At 45.4% G+C, this 18,702-nt stretch overlaps 1 protein-coding gene across 2 annotated transcripts in view; it reads left to right on the plus strand.

Moving 5' to 3' along the window:
* The window catches only part of GALNT9 (polypeptide N-acetylgalactosaminyltransferase 9), a 197,367-nt gene that overhangs the window by 150,977 nt on the left and 27,688 nt on the right, over positions 1-18,702 (plus strand). For both annotated transcript variants that reach the window (XM_083418303.1, XM_083418304.1), the window contains one exon: positions 14,905-15,090. In XM_083418303.1, coding sequence (XP_083274429.1) covers positions 14,905-15,090 — 186 coding nt within the window. The remainder of the gene's footprint in view (positions 1-14,904; positions 15,091-18,702) is intronic.

Consider the following 18,702-nt stretch of genomic DNA (forward strand, 5'->3'; position numbering starts at 1 on the left):
AGGATTCCTTTAACGGAATTCCCTTCATCGCAATAGGAGGGGCAGGCACCGCCTGTTCAGCCCCCTCCACCACCAGCATATTATAACCAATGCCTAACCGCCACAAGAGCTCTAACGCTCACCGCCAACCACTCACAAACCCAACCAGGAACCCAATTTAGTAGCCACCACATCCAGCCAAACATCATTCCCCAAATCGGAGAGGTGCACTATATCTGCCCGGTAAAGGGCCTCAGCCTTAAAATTAATGTCTGGGTGCGAAATCACCAAACCACCCAGCTCCAATACCTTCACGCAAACAGCAGAGTTAATGCGCTTCCTGGCCCTTTCAGCGGCCTCCGGGCGGGAACACCGCGCCAGGTTTGCCTCTGCAACCAGTGAGACCAAATTATTCTCACTGAAGGTAATAAGGCTGCCAATGCCTACAAATCCCTTTTGGATTGAGGTGTGCAAAGCAAGGCAATCAATAGTTGCCACATCATTTTTCCCCAGCTGCACCACTATGGCCATAGGGTGGGGAGGTCTGAGAGCAGCCGGTGACCAATCATCGGCATAAACTCTCCCCATGACATTCCGCGTCTGGAAAACCATGACACTTGCACGTGCTGTGGGAGGCCAAGACACGCTCCCCTTGCAGACTGCCTCGCTCTGCTGCCAGCCCAATGAACGATGCTGTGTCCCACTATCCAGACACGGACCAGCGTGGGATCTACAAGGGTTGAAACAACAAGCATTAGTACCAAACTCAGCATTTTGTTTCGCACATAACCCTTGAAAGCATACGATTTCCATCTCCCCAAATCCTTGATCCTGGTGGCTGAGAAGCCCCAATGGGCTGCCATAGTCGCTGTACCTATGCGAAAGGAATGAGGAGCGAAACCAGAGGCCGAGATCCCACAAGCAGAGATGGCCTTACGTATGACTTATGTGAACTGGTGTCGCGCCAAAGGGTGACCATTTTATTGCATGAGTAGGGGGCTGTCCTCAGGAGGTCTCAAGGCCAAGTACTTCCTTGCATCCTTGACCGGGAACGGGCCCACCTCCCCAGTCACTGGGAGGTGGACAACCTCCCCCCGACCCAGCTGGTCAGTTTGTGGAGTTGCGCACTACAAGTCTCAACTCCCAAAGGGAAACACATATATTCCGAAGGAGCAACGCACGAGAACCAGCAACTTCTAGAATCGAGCCAGCCCCCAGGGGAACGAAAAGTGCAGTCCTGTGAAGGCTGGAGCCTTTACCAACCTTCCGAGATCCTGCGCACGACACACTTTTAGAAGAGTCTCTGAAAAATTAAAGCTTTACTCCAGCAGACATTGCAGCGGACTGAATTCTGATAGTTTTAACAGTGCATCCGATCTGCAGCAGGTGGGCGAATTACTGCAGGTCCTGCTCAGAGAATGGAGGCAAGTTCCTCTGAATGGCCGAGGACTGCCAGCTAAACGATAAGAAATCAGTCCAGGCCTCCTCATAAGACCTGAAAGCAGAAGGGGAAATGTAAGCTACTCCTCCTCTTAATTATCAATTGTTGCCAAAGCGCCACAGGAGCTCCAGAAAATCCGGCTATAGCTGGGCGTCCAGAGCCCAGGATCTGAAGCTCTCCAACTGAAAACGGGATACAGTGACAGTGAGAACAATAGATGATCCCGTAATAAAACGAGCAGAAACACAATATTAAACCCTAAGCAGTGCAGCTGGAAAGCACATAAAAGGGGGGCGGAGACTGCCGAAGCATGAGGACCATTTTGCCAGGACCCTCACACTGCCTGGTTATCAGACCAAGACAGACCTGACGGTCCCTGTACTCCTCAGTCCAGATGTGCGCTGACACTACAATGGGGAAAACTCAAGAAAAGTTAGGTCACATGTGATTGCCTTGCCCTGCCAGGCTCAAAGCCACTGTACAGGATGATGAAGGGACCCTGGGCCATGAGACCACCCGGCCAAGCAGGAATGGAAGGGGCAGCCTGGAACAACCACCCTGCATGCCAATTTTATTTTATTTTATTTTATTTTTAAACTGACCTAGCAATGATAGAATCTGACAAAGCAACATTTGCTATCAGAGGAAGTATTACAAGAATAACGTCCTTCACAGCAAACAGCTTTTCCACAGGCAAGCAGAGGTATGAGCAACGGTATCCAGCTAGCCCCCAAATACGTTAAAGGGGCAGTGGAGCCACTGACCTATCCACTGGGAACACCCAGCTCCTCAGGAAATAAAAGGGGCGTACAGTAAGCCTTAGCAGAGGCTGATGTCACATGAACCAGCCAGTAAGATATTCCAAATAATGGTACCCCCAGTTAAACGAGTCTTGACTCGCAATGTTCAATCCAGAAAGACGCTAAAGGACTTGAGTGCTGCACAGCCTATAGCGCAACCCATTGGCATCACCTTATAAATGTAAGGACCATCCAATTAAAGCCCAACTACTTATAATCTAGAGGGTGAACTGGCAGCAGCCTAACAGCCAATTCAATATCGCATAATGTCAACCAGGCCCTCATCCAATTTGTTGGTAAGCTCAACTGCCTGATCCAAAGATGCATATTTCACGGAACAATTCCAGAGAGTCATTCACTGAGGTGCCTATGGGATGCGATAAATTATAAGGGGGATTATATGGGGCTTTCTTAGGGACGATCCCTAAAGGGGATAAATGAAAATAGGAATAGCAGGAGAATCAAGGGGATACCTCCATGCGTCCCAATGAAAGCTGCTTCCAACCTTCTTACTTGCTACCACAGGTAGCTCTCTGACTGGCTTAGAGTTGCTGTGTTCTGAGCCACTGGCTGAAAAGCCAGAGGAATCCCAAACCTTGGGAAAACCCTTCCCACAAGCACAAAACCACTGACCCATCTAGATAACCTTTTAGCCAGGCTTTCAAGGAAGATATTTTTATGGAAATATGGGTGAGAGGTATCGAGTTATTGCTTGCTAGTCGCCAGCCCCCACTTGGGCAGAATGCCCTGCCTTAAGTTGCCACCATGATGTGTAGATTTACAGGGCCAACGCCAGCCAGAAACCCTAAAAAGTCCCAACAAAGCTGCTGCCGGGCCAGCTTCCTGCATACAGCTTAAGGTTCTATTGCTCAGGGAATTTCCATTTGAAATGTGGAGCTGCGCAAGTGGTCCACATGTCCCCGTCCCTGCGATCCTAGCAAGCTGAGGGGATAATGGCAGCCCTGCATCTAACGTTCCCATAGTGAATTGCAACTTAAAGAATAGTGGGGTGGAAGGGACCCTGAGGATGATCTAGTCCACTCTCCCACAAAATAATAATAATAATAATAATAATAATAATAATAATAATAATGGTGATGATTATCTATTTGTACCCCGCCCATCTGGCTGGGCTTGCTCAGCCACTCTGGGCAGCTTCCAACAAAAGATTAAAATACAGTAATGCAGCAAACATTAAAGGTTTCCCTAAACAGGGCTGCCTTAGATGTCTTCTAAAAGTCTGGTAGTAGACATCTAATGGATTACCGGCACCATACGCTGACCAGCTGAGCTATCCAGGATGGTCCCTAGAGACCCAGGTTTGACATACCTGCAAGGAGGTGTAAGCATCATCCCTGCTCCCCTTTTCCCTGCTCCTGGATCGCCACCTCTGAAGACGCTTCCTTCTGGAAGAAGGCACCTAGGGCATCAGCAAGTCAACCTCTGCAGGAGAAGCAATCTCTGGAGGCATCTGCAAAGGCTCTGTCATAATCAGCAAAAAACTAAATGTGAGGAACTGGTGAAACCAATGCTTTGTGCACCACATGGGGAAGCTATTCAGGCCGGAAACGCTGCCAGAGGCCAACAAATTCTAGGGCCAAGCGGGCCAAGCCCTAAGATCACCTGCTAGGCCAGACATAAATGTTTCCAATGAGTTAACAAACTCGAGGCAGCCCACCGCCTGTCCAGGTACCCCTGCTTGCCCTATTAGAGGGAAGCACGCCCTCAAGAAACCCGAACTTCTTTTTGGGAGCAATATCACAAGTGGGCCGAACTACCAAGCAACAGAATAGTCCAAAAGGAGCAGCTTGTTATGTTATGTGATAAGAATGGCTAAGTGGGGCATATGAACCCTGTCTCCCAGGTCCTAGTCCTGCGCTCTAGCCACTAAGCCACAATGGCTCGTCTCTAAAATGGCAGTTGCCGCTATAAGGGCAAACAAACTTGAAGAAAATAAACTTGTTCAGAAACAGCATAGTTAAAGAGCATACACAGAGTGCTCACTGGAGGCATGGAGAGCCTCTGGCTCCACTCTGTCTGCCTAAGATATACATTAGCCACAAGTGAGCCTGCAAACAGATAAATTCTTATGGAGAAAGTGAGTCACATGCCACAGAGACTAACAATTGCTGTATTGCTAACTGTAGCAGGCTTAGGCTTGAATGATATGTGCAGGCCGAGAAGGCCGTGAAGGCCTCCCAGCTTCTGCTCTCTGCCTTTTTTGTCTCATTGCAATATTAAAGGAACTCAATATAGTGCTCCTGCCCAAGGCTAAATTAAAACTCGGCCAACAGCACTGCAATCACCCAAAATAAAGCCAACCTATGAGGATACTATAAACAAAAGTGATTCCAGGTAAGCTGGGAATTTACTGTACTGCTAACTGTAGCAGGCTTAGGCTTGAATGATATGTGCAGGCCGAGAAGGCCGTGAAGGCCTCCATGCTTCTGCCCTCTGCCTTTATTGTCTCATTGCAATATTAAAGGAACTCAATATAGTGCTCCTGCCCAAGGCTAAATTAAAACTCGGCCAACAGCACTGCATGCAACCAAAATAAAGCCAACCTTTGGGGATACTATAAACGAAGTGATTCTAGCTAGGCTGAGAACAGCCCTGACTAGCCCCACAATTAAACAGGCAAAAATGGGGGAAACCTCTTTGCAAAAGAAAGCCCCTAATGGGGGCTCTCTCCCTATTGGGAAAGGCAAGCCCAGGAGGATTATGCACAGGCAGTGCTCACAGGTACAGGGAGAATCTTCCCACAGGGCAGGGAAAGGGGTGGGGTGGGAAATCAAACAGGAAAAAAGGGGAATTAAATTAATTAAGGGACTAGAGAGGGGAATTAAATTAATTAAGGGACTAGAGAGGATTAAAAAGAAGGGGGGAAATAAAGAAATGTAACCAGACAATGAGAAGATTGCTCCTGATCCGATGCACTCTGCAAAGAGAAAGAGAAACCAGAGTGCACCAATATTTAAAGACTATGGTCCCACCCACTCAATTTGCAACATACAATTTGCCCCAGCAACCCGGTTATCCAATCACAGATGCCAGGCAATAACTATTAACCAGTCTGGCAAAAAGAGGCCTGGCCCGGTGGCCCACACCGCAACACGTGCTCTCATTTATTGGAGAACACGCTTTGGCAATCACTAAACAGGAGTTGCTAATGACGGCAACACGAATCAGGTCTCTTCACCTCCAAAATCCATCTTAAAAAATGCAGGTATCATAAGGACCACAGACTGCAGACTTGAGATTTCAGCTTTTTGTGGTTTGGACACTGCTTTTCCCCAATGTCTGCTTTTCTGTATTTTGTTTTTTTTTTTTATAAATGTTTTATTAAGTTTTTTACACAGAAAATAAAACAAAAAACAACAGAAAAAACAAAAAAAACAAAATTACAAAAATGCAGAACAACAGAAAACATCAACAGGAAAAAACAATAATAAAAACAATTCCATCTTCATAATATTTCTTGCATTTACTTATTTCTCCGACTTCCCCACACCTCCCTCACTGTATTCCAAATCATATATTTAATCAGCAGATCCCTTCCCTCTGTCTTAATTTATCTTTGTCTTAATTTTGGTATCTTAATATAACTTAATCTCCTTAATATCTTAAAATATTAAATCTTTTAATTTTTCAACTTTTTACTAATAACCTTTTGCATTCAATCTGATGTCATTCTAACATTCATTAATCTTATAATATTTCTGTAGATAATCTCTAAATTTCTTCCAGTCTTCTTCCACCGTCTCTTCTCCCTGGTCTGCTTTTCTGTATTTTGGGGTTGTAGACCTGTCAGCACAAAATTCAAAGTAGTGCAATTTTTCCAAAGATAGCTGCATTTCAATTTGGGTATTCTTTCAGGAAGTCTGAATTAGGTGGCAGCTGTTCAGCAGTGGAATGGACTCCCTTAGAAGGTGCTGGACATGAGGCATTTAAGCAGAGGTTGGATGGCCATCTGTCAGGGATGTTTTAGCTGAGATTCCTGCAGTGCAGGGGGCTAGACCAGTTGACCCTATGCTTCTAGGTTTGCATTTAATTTTATGCAATTTCTCCAATGTCACATCTTTATGAACATAAACTGAAAGATGCTTGAACAATTTCCATGAGAACATTAAATATAAAAAAGAAATTGTGGAAACATGGCAAATGTCTGTGTGCTGAATGTTCACACTTTTGCTCCTTCCAAGATGAACAAAATCCACAATGCTTTTTGCAGGCTGCTTCCCCATTCCAGCTTAAATGCATGCAATTCTTTGGGTCAGTATCGCATCTCGTCAGACACCAGCCAGGACCATTTCCCATTATCTCGAAAGCAAGCATACGGAGGCACTTCTGGAGCCTGGAGAGTTTTTTTAAAAAATGGTTATTTCCTCCTTCTATTTCTCGTTTTGATTCATGCGAGCTATATTCAGCTTTGCAACCCAGCCTGTTTGATGCCCTCTCTCAACAGAGGATATTCCAGGAATTCACAAGAAGCAATTATAATTGCTTGGTGGGTTCTTTTGTTTCAAACAAGAATAGAATAAAAGGGAGGGAGGAGCCTCCATGAAGGGTGGTGTAAGAGATAAGTTGTGCAAGCAGCATAAATCTAAATGAGTTTGCATATCCATCCACATAACCTATTTTATTATCAAAGCCTCTTGGGTACAGAGAGTTCCATTTGTGAGTGGATGAAAGACGTGGGATCCCTAATCAGGTAGATTTAAACATGAACCTTGGGCTTGGGATGAAGGTCTTTTGAACTCTGCCCATTCATAAGAACATAGGAAACCCACATGCCAAGTCAAACCATTGGGCCCATCTCTCTCAATATTGTCTACCCTGACTGTCAGCGGTTCTCCAGGATTTCAAACTAGGGTGTCTCGTAGTCCTACCTGGAGATGCTGGCGATCAAACCTGGGACCTTCCATATGCAAGGCACGTGATCTACCACAGAACGATGGCCCTCCCCCTAACAAGAAGCTGCCTTGTCCATCAAGACCAGCCTTTCTCAAACTTGGGTTTCCAAATGTTGTTGGACAATGTTACCAGAACAAGGGAGGCCTAGCTTATGTCTGTGCCCCCTCCGAGGTACCCAACTAAATGGTTACTAGGTTCCTTTGTCAGAGCTAAGAAAAAAAGGGTAAGGCAGACAGGCAAAGAAAAAGCAAAGCGAGTTGTTAAGCCTTTGATTGTCTCTTTATTGGTTGCAACTAAGGTTCAATCTCCCTGCAAGTGAAGAAAAAGGAATGCTTGGAAAATGTATGCATAGTCTTTTATGTATGCAGAAGTGGGACATCCACTACCTTGCAAACATCAGTGTCATGATGGAGAAATGTCAGAAATACATCAGATGCCAAGTGGGGATACAATGGGTCAGACAGGTCAAGGTGTGTCACATTCCATGAGTATTAGAGAATTTGCATAGTTCCAGACAGAGTTTTATATAAAGCATTGGAACTGATAACTGATTTCAGGATTTACACTGATATTGATATTGAATTCCCATGTGTTGTTGGACTACTACTCCCAACACCCCTGACTGCTGCCCCTGCTGACTATGGATGATGGGAGTTGTAGTCCAGCAACATCTGGGAACCCAAGGTTGAGAAAGGCTGATCTAGGCTATTGGTTCATCTAGCCCAGTATTGTTGACTGTAGACTCTGGCGGGCTGTGGTTCTGTGTGTTTTCCCAGCCCTACCTTGAGACACCAGGGGGAAAGAAGTCCTCACCACCACCAGCTTTCCAAAAACAAATAAGTAGGTTTCTGCCAAACCAGAAATAGGATGCTTAGTTTTGACAAGCTGTTGAGCGACACCTGAAGGAGATAAATGGGGAAAGGGAAGGGAGAAGAGTGGGATGTTCTGTTTCAGGGGCCAATAAATAGCAGACTGAAACCCTGAAGAGGAATTGTCCATCCCTTCTGAACGCAATATGCTTCGTGCTCTGTGTCCACAATTTGCATATTCGGTTTGAAGAAAACCCAAATCAGAAGTCTCCTTAGGCTATTGGAAATGTGCTACCAGGGAAAATTAAACCCAGTACCATGTAGTGGAAATATAAGACATCCTATCTCAAGCTTGCAGGTATGGTCCAAAGCTAACCTTTCAGAGCCACAATGCTATGAATTGCAAACAGTATTGCTCAAAGCTATAATCCTGCACTGGGGTGACTGTGTGCAGCAGGGGGTTGCTTGATCTGCCTGCAACTCTGTTAAGAGTCAAGCTTTGCCAAGTTGATTGGGCTAATTAGCAGCTGCATGGTTCAGGTAATGCAACAACACTCATGTTTCTACCACCACCATCATCAGGTTTGTTTATTGACATCAAAAGGACAATATTTATATTGGGAGTTAACAGCAGAAATTGCTCTCCCTACTGGCACAGTGTTTGGTCCTCGGCTAGCCCAACATCTGATACATTATCAAATTGTCCTGATAAATCAGTGCCCAGAGTTGCCAGCCAATTGATTCAGCGGAATCTGGAGTGAATTTTCAGACCCCTTCCCAAGGCAAAATGCAATATTTTCCGGGAAGTTAATGGTGGCACCCATCGCGCAATGGCTGCTCCAAGTGTAGCTTCCTCTTCTTCTGAGTGAAGAACAACATTAAGGCAACTGCACTTGTTTTATTTATTATTTGTTTTATTATGCAGTTTTATATTGCCTTTCACTCCGGAGAGTACCAGAGTGATTTAAAGCAAAACAATACATCACAGATCTAGAAAACAGATCTGTAAAGACAAGGCAGAGAAATATCAGTTTTCAATTACAGCAACCAGGGTACTAAGAACCAGTAGTAGTGTCCAGATTATGGAAAGTAATACTACCACATACATCAGTCTTACCTATTATTATTATTATTATTATTATTATTATTATTATTATTTCATTTCTATACCACTTGCATTGCAAAATGGCTTCTAAACCATTTGCAAGTATAAAATCGATTATAAGGTATCCACATATAATTAAAATGCACAATACAACAAAAGCATCCTTAATGAAAATATGCAGTAAAACAGGTCCATTAAAGGTATGACTATTAAAACAATTAAAAGAGCAATTGAAACAATTAGATCAGAAAGTTCAGAGGAATGTTTTCCTATTCAGATGCCTTTTCAAGAATCAGCTCCAACCACAATGTTCATCTGTATGCATAAAGGCTTCCAGGACGCTATTGAACCCCACATGATCTGGTTGAAAGCCAGTGAATGAACAGCTGTACATGCATAGGCATCCTTTTTCAGACATTTTGTCAGAATTCACAATACTGAACTAGGTGGACCAATTGTCTGAATTCAGTATAAGGCAGTTTCCTATAATCCCAAACCAAAAGCAGAAACAAAGTCTCTTAATTTTTGAGTATGCCAGGACGTCCGCTGTAGTGTTTTCTTTTAATCTCTCCTGCTGGTTTGTTTGTTTTTTTAGCTTTAAAAATGAAAAAATACTGTACTGTCACTGTTTCATGGCCTTTATTGTTCTCTGCTCTGAGACTTCTGAACTGGGGAGTGCACTGTCCATATTTAAAACAAATCAAATACCCTGCACGACAGAAGACATTTTGCCCCAGGAAAGAAAAACCAACTGGGGACCAGATCAATGGTTCAGATCTCTCTGCCCACTGTTTTATATAGTAAAAGCCTCCTTTCCAGGCCTTATTGATCATAACTCATGGTGGATTCTTGTAACCCATCATCAACCAATCTATATATTTGCCCTGAATGGAGGACAGCAGATGGGGCAAAGCAGGGGAGAAACATCAATGGCTACAGACATCGCATCATTGAGCACATCTGTGCCCACTGCTAAGCAACACTCACTTTGTCCGACAAGAAAAGCATTCTCCACCCTATGGCAGTCATATTTTCTTTCTCTCTCCACCAAAGCCAGGTGTCTGCTGAGAATTTATCTTCAGTAAACAACAATTTTGTCTCTTGCATTTATAGACGAGTCGGACCATTTCCTTTTACACAGTGCTTTAGTGCTTTTTTAGTTTCAACATATTGCATAACCATCCATCTTGGGAGGGAAATAAATCTGCCTCATATAACATTTGAAGAAGTACGTGGACATGAACTGCAGCAAACAGAATTAAAATAGGCAGGATATTTATAGGATCAGCTATGGTCCTTAATTTGTAAATAAGAAATAATCCACATGCTATTGTCTTAATGAAGAAAGGGTAATGAAGGCTCGGTGTGCCTGTACTGACTTCTCCATTTCAACAGCTGCTACAGGCAGCGGTGCTTGAAGAGGCTCCTTGTAGTTAGTACCTCACTTTCTGCTTCTAGTAAGAACGCATATATGCACACACACTTAAAAAAAGGAAAAAACCTCCCCCCTTGTAGCATTTCCTAGCTTTTCCTTGCTACAATAAAGAAAGACATTACTGCACCTAGCTATGTATTGTTATGAGTTGTGGGGTAGGAGGTATGGCCAAGACCCTCCTAACACCTTGGCTCCTTTCTCAGTATTGGAACAGCCAGGACAGCTTCCTGGTGAGGTAATCGGTCATTAAGGGAACAAATGAATGGACTCTGTGCAAGATGACAAATGGGTACAGCCACCTCCCCCAACTCACAGGTAGTTGGAAAGACAAAGCCAGAGTTGAAAGCAGAGAGTTGGAGTGGTGTGAGCTAGAAACAGAGCAGGAAGCTGGGAACTGAGAGAGACAGAGCAATGTTTGATTTCTGTTTGAATCTAAGGCTGCAGCGGGGGGGGGGGGGAGGAGCAAAGCCCTCTTGTGGTGTTAATGCTGGGAACCCCTCCATCATAGGCTCAGGTATATATGTGTGTTTTCTTGATTTGATTGTTTTATCTTTTTGTAAGCCATGTGTTGTTGTTGTTGTTGTTGTTGTTGTTGTTGTTTTGTTTTGTTTTGTTTTGTTTTGTTTACAATCAGGCAGTATATAAATTTTATGAAATAATAAATAATAAGATGGCTGAGCCCTTTTGTAGCAGCAGCACCGGGTACAGCCTGATTATTAACATCACCTATGCTGCAAGATGACTTAAAGGGGGGGGCAGCCTTCTCCAGTAATCTGCTTCTGCAACAGTGGGTAGGGCCATGGGCTAGGTGGCAGCTGCCCTCCCCCCCCCCCCCATAAATAAAACTGCTTAACTGGAAGTAGAAATTGTGGGAAGATTTTGACAGATTTTTCTGAGCTCTTGGAGTCAAAAGAAAATAATTCTAAACAACTGTTGTTGAGACATTTCGTTCCAAGTCTGCTAGACAAAGCCAAACAGAGGGTGATGACAGCTGGGTGTCCTGACACACACACACACCCCACAACATAAATCCTGCTACACCCATGGGGTAGGTGTAGAGAGAGGTGTAGAGAGCCAGTGTGGTGTAGTGGTTAAGAGCGGTAGTCTCCTAATCTGGGGGACCGGGTTCGCGTCTCTGCTCCTCCACATGCAGCTGCTGGGTGACCTTGGGCCAGTCACATTTCTTTGAAGTCTCTCAGCCCCACTCACCTCACAGAGTGTTTGTTGTGGGGGAGGAAGGGAAAGAAGAATGTTAGCCGCTTTGAGACTCCTTAAAGGGAGTGAAAGGCGGGATATCAAATCCAAACTCTTCTTCTTCTTCTAGGGCACTGGTCCTGGAGGCGAATCTGATAAGAGTGCTTCTGGAGCTGTTCCTATGTTCCCCGCCCCTTCATGTTCCAAATTCTTACCCCCATCAGGCAGCGATCTGACTCCTGGTCCCTGACACTAGCAAGCTTTCCATTTAAACTTGGATCAGCTCCTCTTAAGTTTGCAGTGGAACCCGGAGCATGGCCAATGCACTGACATTTATTTGGTTTTTGACATTTTTCATTCAGCTGATTAAAACAAACCCTTTTCTTTCTGCACCCCGATGCTCATTCCTTTTGCCACAGAAATTCTGGACCTACGTCTGTCCAGATTTATGTGCCCACCACCACCACCACCTCCAATATGTCTTCCGTTAATCAAATGCAAATTTGCGGAGCTGGTGATTTAGCATGCAACTGCTAGGGGATGGCAATGGGGGAATAAATATCGTTTAGCAAAATAAATTTGAAAAAGCAGTGTAGCATTTTGTTCGGCCATTTGTGAAATAGTTTTTCTTTGTCACCAAAGATGTGAAGGATGCAGGGGGAGATGGGGGTGGCTGGTCACAGTGCAGAACTTGCTGGTAAATGAGATGTGTGTTTCTGGCAGGGGGAGAGTTTGGGACCTGGTGAAATGCTGTGTTGGCTGCAGTGTGTAAACACTCCCTGCACTCCTCCCTAGGCTGGAAGGGGTCTAGTTTAACCTCCGGTTTGCTGCTAAAACTGAATGATGCATGTCGAAAAAGTGTGTCACCAACATGAAAAGTTTGGAAAGCTGTGGGTTAAAGCTGATGTCTGCAGCTTCCATGAACTCATTACTGTTGTGAGATTTGGTAGGTGAACTAAGAGTTTGTATGGACCCTGAGTAAGAAACCAGAGGCTGAGAGGGAGTGTGTGTCAGAAGGAAAATGAATTGACATTGATTTATAAATATTAATACCTTTGTATTAGTGTAACACGTTTATATGTAACTGTGTGTCTTTATAATATTTTGTTTAAGTTGCCTGCTGTGGCTTCAGTTTTTTGTACACTGCTTAAAGACATTTTAAAGATATTAAGAGGTATAGAAATTAAACAAGTTGTTGTTGTTATTTCTAACTTGGGTGGGCCTGACAGATCCTGGTGGACAGATCCTGTGGGTTGTATCCACAGTTAGTCAGGAAATACTACAAGTTATTATTATGCACAGACTCTCTTTGGACGCTTTGAAATGTCGTCTTCCTGTATGAAATTATTTTTTTAAATGATTTTTTTTCTGCTGATCATACTTCTGCTTGCCTGTCAAAATGTGCCCATTGATGTGCCAAATTACCCATTCAGACTCATCACCCTTACTATGTAACCAGCATTACAAATGTTAAATTAAAAAAAAGTTAAATAGAAAAAAAAGGTTTTGCAGCTCTGCGATTCCACATTGTGCTCTGCTGTAGCTGAAGGATGCTATTGCATTGTTCAGGGCTGTCTTAACCATACGTACTGGAGTGCAGGGCACCCGGGCATCAGGCTTTCAAGGGCACCAGGCCGAGAGTCTGGGCTCGAGAGCCCGTCCATCGGTTGGAGAGCCGCAGCAGGCTCTTCTGCTGCAAGCAGCTCTGTGTCGCAAGTTCAGGGGCGACCGAGCCAGCGAGACGCTGAGGCAGCTGGCTGGCTCCACCCTCCTGCACACCTGAGACTGGGCAACCTGGGGGGAGGGCCGGGTGGATCTTTGCACCCCGGCACTGCATATGCTTAAGACAGCCCTGGCCATGTTCTGTATGAGGAGCAAGTCTGTCCATGAAGGGGGAAATGTGCCTGAGGATTTACTCCACTAATAACTTGTTTGCCCAATTTATGAGGACTTAAGAGCAGCTTGTTCAAAGATTTAAATCACACAGCTGACGGATCGATTGAACACTTGATTAACTTCTTATTAGGAGACAGTTTCCCCTTACATTTCTGAAATGGTGACCTGTTTTGCCTTTAGAGCAGACATTTTAAGGATACAATTTCAGCATACACTCTGCCGCTGTTCTGAGTGCCAGTTTGAAAGGTCTGTAGGGCTGTATTTGGTCCTCCTGACTTGGTTTCCCACAGTTGGCAAGAGCATGAAAGGATGTATCCGGAGGATGCTGCAGTCATGTGCCCACAACCTGCTTTGCAGAACACAACCAGGAAACGTTGTGTGGAGTGTGGATTTGAACCCAGCTTGCAAAAGACTATCCCTCTTAACTACTATCGCCACACTGGCTCTCATTTCATATACTGTGAGACAGGGCAAGGGAACACTTTTCAGCTCCTGGGAGCCACTTGCCACCACTAGCCAAGGGTGAAAGTTGGTAAAGAAATGAGTTTTTCCTTTGTAGACCAGGTTAGTTCCTACACACATTCAGCAACCCCTCTCTATCCTCCATCCAGACAAGCAAGATTTACAGGCAATCTCCGTTTTAGGCACAACTGATATGTGTGCAATCGTGCGCACAGGATCGAACCCAGAAGTGACCCGGAAATGTCATAAAAGACATCACTCAAAGGGGTGGGGACAGAACTTTCAATTATATGCGATTTCATGACCCAGAACACAACCCCCCATGCAGGGCCTTCTCAGTGGTGGCGCCCGCCCTGTGGCATGCCCTCCCACCAGATGTCAAAGAAATAAACAACTATCTGACTTTTAGAAGACACCTGAAGGTAGCCCTTCAGGGAAGTTTTTAATGTCTGATGTGTTATCATGTTTTTAATATTCTGTTGGGAGCCACCCAGAGTGGCTGGGGAAACCCAGCCCCAGATAGGCAGGGTATAAATATAGTATTACTATTATTATTATTATTACTACTATTATTATTACTATTATTATTACTATTATTATCATCATCATCATCAGGCTTACCTGTATTATCAGAGTTCAAGGGCATAATCCAGCCAGGCAAAATCACTCGAGAACTAATGAGGCATGTATTCTGGTGAGAAGGGATATTGCTGGGAATCAGATATGAACTGGGGTGGTTGCCAAGGGTCTGGAGCCCCACATTTGAAACCCTGGCTGAGATTCCACTGCCTTCACCACGCCGCTTCGCCGGCTCCCGTCTTGCCACCTTAGTTCATTCCTCCCTCCCTTTGTTCTTTGCATCATCCCAGGTCTGGCAGTGTGGTGGAAGCATGGAGGTGCTGCCTTGCTCCCGAGTCGCCCACATCGAGCGCACCAAGAAACCTTACAACAACGACATTGACTACTATGCAAAGCGCAACGCACTGCGTGCTGCTGAAGTCTGGATGGACGACTTCAAGTCACATGTTTACATGGCGTGGAACATACCAATGACGGTAAGGGCAGGCTGAGAAGGCTCTCAAAGAGACATTGTAGAGTTGTGGACGGTTGTTGGTACACACACACACACACACACACACACACATATCCTGGAAGTTGTAGTTTGATGAGGGACCTGAGAATATTCAGTCTTCTCTGCACAACATCCTTGCATCTATTGCCCTGTAATTGCCATAGCCGCTGCCAGTGGCGTAGCGTGGGGGGTGCAGGAGGGGCTGGCCGCACCGGGCGCAACATCTGGGGGGGGGCGCTCGCACTCGCAGCTCTCTGCCCCTACCTGGCTCACTCACTCTCTCTCACTGCAGTGCTGGCTGTGCAAATCCGATCCGAGCCGCCGGGTCGCCGCCCACTGTGGGGGGGGTGCCAGGCATGCGGTGCGGTGCGGAGAGAGAGCGAGGGACTATCTGGGGGAGGGACAGTGCAGCGGGGGGCGCAAATTACTTGCCTTGCCCCGGGTTAGGGGGCGCAAATTACTTGCCTTGCCCCGGGTGCTGACAACCCACGCAACGCCACTGGCCGCTGCCCCCTTGCTGAGGATCACTTGGGCCATGTGGAACTAGAACTAGCTCCCTTTTAAAAATGAACTTTCCAAGCTCTGGTTCCCATGTTGCTGGACTGCAGCCTCCCTGATCATTGGCCTTGCTCGCTGGGGCTGATTGATGTACAGTCCAAGGAAACCTGCGGCAGTGTGGAGCATTATCTGGAGTGTCAGGTAAAATGTGAAGTGGCTCTTATGAAGAAAAGGAACTCTGCACATGCTCAGAATGCCATCCCCCCATAAAGGGAGTGATGATTTACCACACCCTCCTTCCCAAGGAGAAGGGGAGAGATGGTTTAGCCAGGGAAGGAATGTGGTTGAGCATGTGGGCAGTGTTGCCCAATAGGCAGAGACTGAAGCCAGCTCTGCCCCACACTCTTCTCTCTTCTTCTGTTGATACCCACCACCATTCCCTTGGCAGTGTGGGCATTGCTAGTGGCCCTTTCTTTGGGGACTGAGTAGGAGTCTTTGAGGGAGTCATTGGTTGGCTCTGGGTCTCCTCTTTTTTGTCTTCTCCACACTGTTGGGCGTCACCTGTGTGACCGGAGGGCCATTGGGTGGTGAGTCCCCCCCCAGTGGAAATAATGACACAATGCAGGTTAATGGGCTAAATAAGGCCACAACTTTATTGGTTACAGATGATGAGCAGTATTGGCTTAGGCATTGGTTCTAACAGACTATATCCAACTTCAGCCCATCTGCTTGAAGTCCAGGAAGGGTTAACCACCAGTAGGGGGAGTCCTGCTGATGCCCATCAACTAGGAACTCCCTTGGAGTCACCAATAGGGGGCATGCCTTAGGCCCTCACCTCCCTAGGCTTCAGACAGGGCCACGCCCCCTGGAATCCTTTATCGGACTACCCTTCAATATGCAGGGCAGGTGATGGCACTACCTCCCCTCTTCCATCTACAGAACAATACCGGGTGGTACTGTGGGTTAAACCACAGAGCCTAGGACTTGCCGATCAGAAGGTCGGCAGTTCGAATCCCCACAATGGGGTGAGCTCCTGTTGGTTGGTCCCTGTTCCTGCCGACCTAGCAGTTAGAAAGCACATCAAAGTGCAAGTAGATAAATAGGTACCACTCCGGTGGGAGGGTAAACGGCATTTCTGTGTGCTGCTCTGGTTTGCCAGAAGTGGCTTAGTCATGCTGGCCACATGACCCGGAAGCTGTACGCCGGCTCCCTTGGCCAGTAAAGCGAGATGAGCACCGCAACCCCAGAGACGGCAACGACTGGACCTAATGGTCAGGGGTCCCTTTACCTTTAACCCCCAATACCAAGAAAGTTGTGATGATTTGCTATGAGGTAGGCAAAAACCAAGTGGCTGGTGCCAATTTGCCAAATGGAAAAATTCCTACCATGCCCCTCAACGGCAACCAACCAAGGTCATAGCAAGGTCAAGGAAAAGAAAACCTTATAGGGCGGTAGGGTGGGAAAAGTAGGAACAGCTGGCAGGGGGGAAAGAGGGAGATCCCCAGCTGTGTCCTGCCTTAAATAGGGCAGGCCACGCCCCCAGAGCCAGCTGATTGGCTGGCCAGGGGACGGCGCGGCCGGGAATCCCCCAATCGTGCGGGGCTGGCCTCCAGCCGCCGTGCACATGAAGCCCCCAACTCCACCTCCTCCAAAGGGCGGAAGTGGCTTTCCTTAATCTGGCTCTATTGACATTTTGTCTGGGCAGGTGAACAGGTTTAAGTAAGGCCTGTGTTAATATATGAGGCAATTTGGGTTGGGTTGGTCATGCACATTGGGGTGAAGGTTGGCCAATGGAGCCACGCTGCGCATGTCTAAGTCATACCAATGGCAGGAATCTAAACAAATCTTGCTATTTACAGTGTGTGTCTGTAAACTTGCCCAGTAGATGGGACAGGTTGAATCCCCATTCCCTTTATTGCTATTCACCTGCCCAGGTGTGTATTACTTGGTTAATTTGCCAATCCCCTAGTCTGTTATCTTTTAATAGATATAATCTGTTTACCCATAACATTTTTTTTATCGCGAGTCTTCTTTCTCTTGTGATGGCAAAATCATTTTCCCTCCGTTGTCCTGTCTGATTCAGGATACAGGTGCCAGGCGTTGCACCAAAACTAGGCTTGAGATGTTTACAAATGGCCCTTGCGGCAAGCACTTAAGTGTGATGAAAACCTTCGCTCTTTGCTTCTCTTCCATTACTTTCATATGATCATTTTCTCCAATGAGCTATAAAGCAGGCCTTTAGGGAAAGAAAAATAAAGGCACATTGCTTTATCAGACATAAACCAGCCTTCCAGAAAAGAAAATGGTTTTTAAACATCACAAAAATAACCACCATTTCCTTTCCTTTGGAACACAACTGCTTTGCAATGGTGGATTCACAGTGGCTTTTAAATTGTCTATTGATCCGTCTATCACTCCCTCTAATATTGAATTCAGGTGCTGAGCGCTGACAAAAAATAGCCAAAATGGGGGCAGTGAAAAACAAGAGGCAGGTTCTGTATCAGCATACTTGGGGGACCCTAAAGTACAAAAAAATACCCCAAGTCTTTAATACTATGTTCACACACACACACACACAAATATTAACTTTTTAGCATATAAATTCCAACAATCATTTAACATAACTTCTTATCTTATACAATATTTTTAGACTTCTGTCAACAACCTCTGAGGATTTCCCGTTCTTTATCACTTGTTCTGCATTTCTTAATTTCTCTATTACTTTTAATTGTCCTTAACTAATAATTCTTCTCAAAGTCTTTCTTGCAATATTTCACAAAGTCCTTCTTACAGAACTTCCTGCAGTCCTACTAGCGTAGTTACTTTATTACTATGTTCAGTAGCCAAATGTGTTGAGGATCAGCTGGAAAAGAAAACTGAAAAATATGAGGGAATGGGAGACAGACTGATTGATATATATTTGATTGATATATATTTGAACATGATAGCCATGTTCAAATATATAAAAGGATGTCACATAGAGGAGGGAGGAAGGTTGTTTTCTGCTGCTCCAGAGAAGCGGACACGGAGCAATGGATCCAAACTACAAGAAAGAAGATTCCACCTAAACATTAGGAAGAACTTCCTGACAGTAAGA

Source organism: Podarcis tiliguerta, assembly GCF_965153285.1.
Source record: "Podarcis tiliguerta genome assembly, chromosome: 16".
Classification (NCBI taxonomy): Eukaryota; Metazoa; Chordata; class Lepidosauria; order Squamata; family Lacertidae; genus Podarcis; species Podarcis tiliguerta.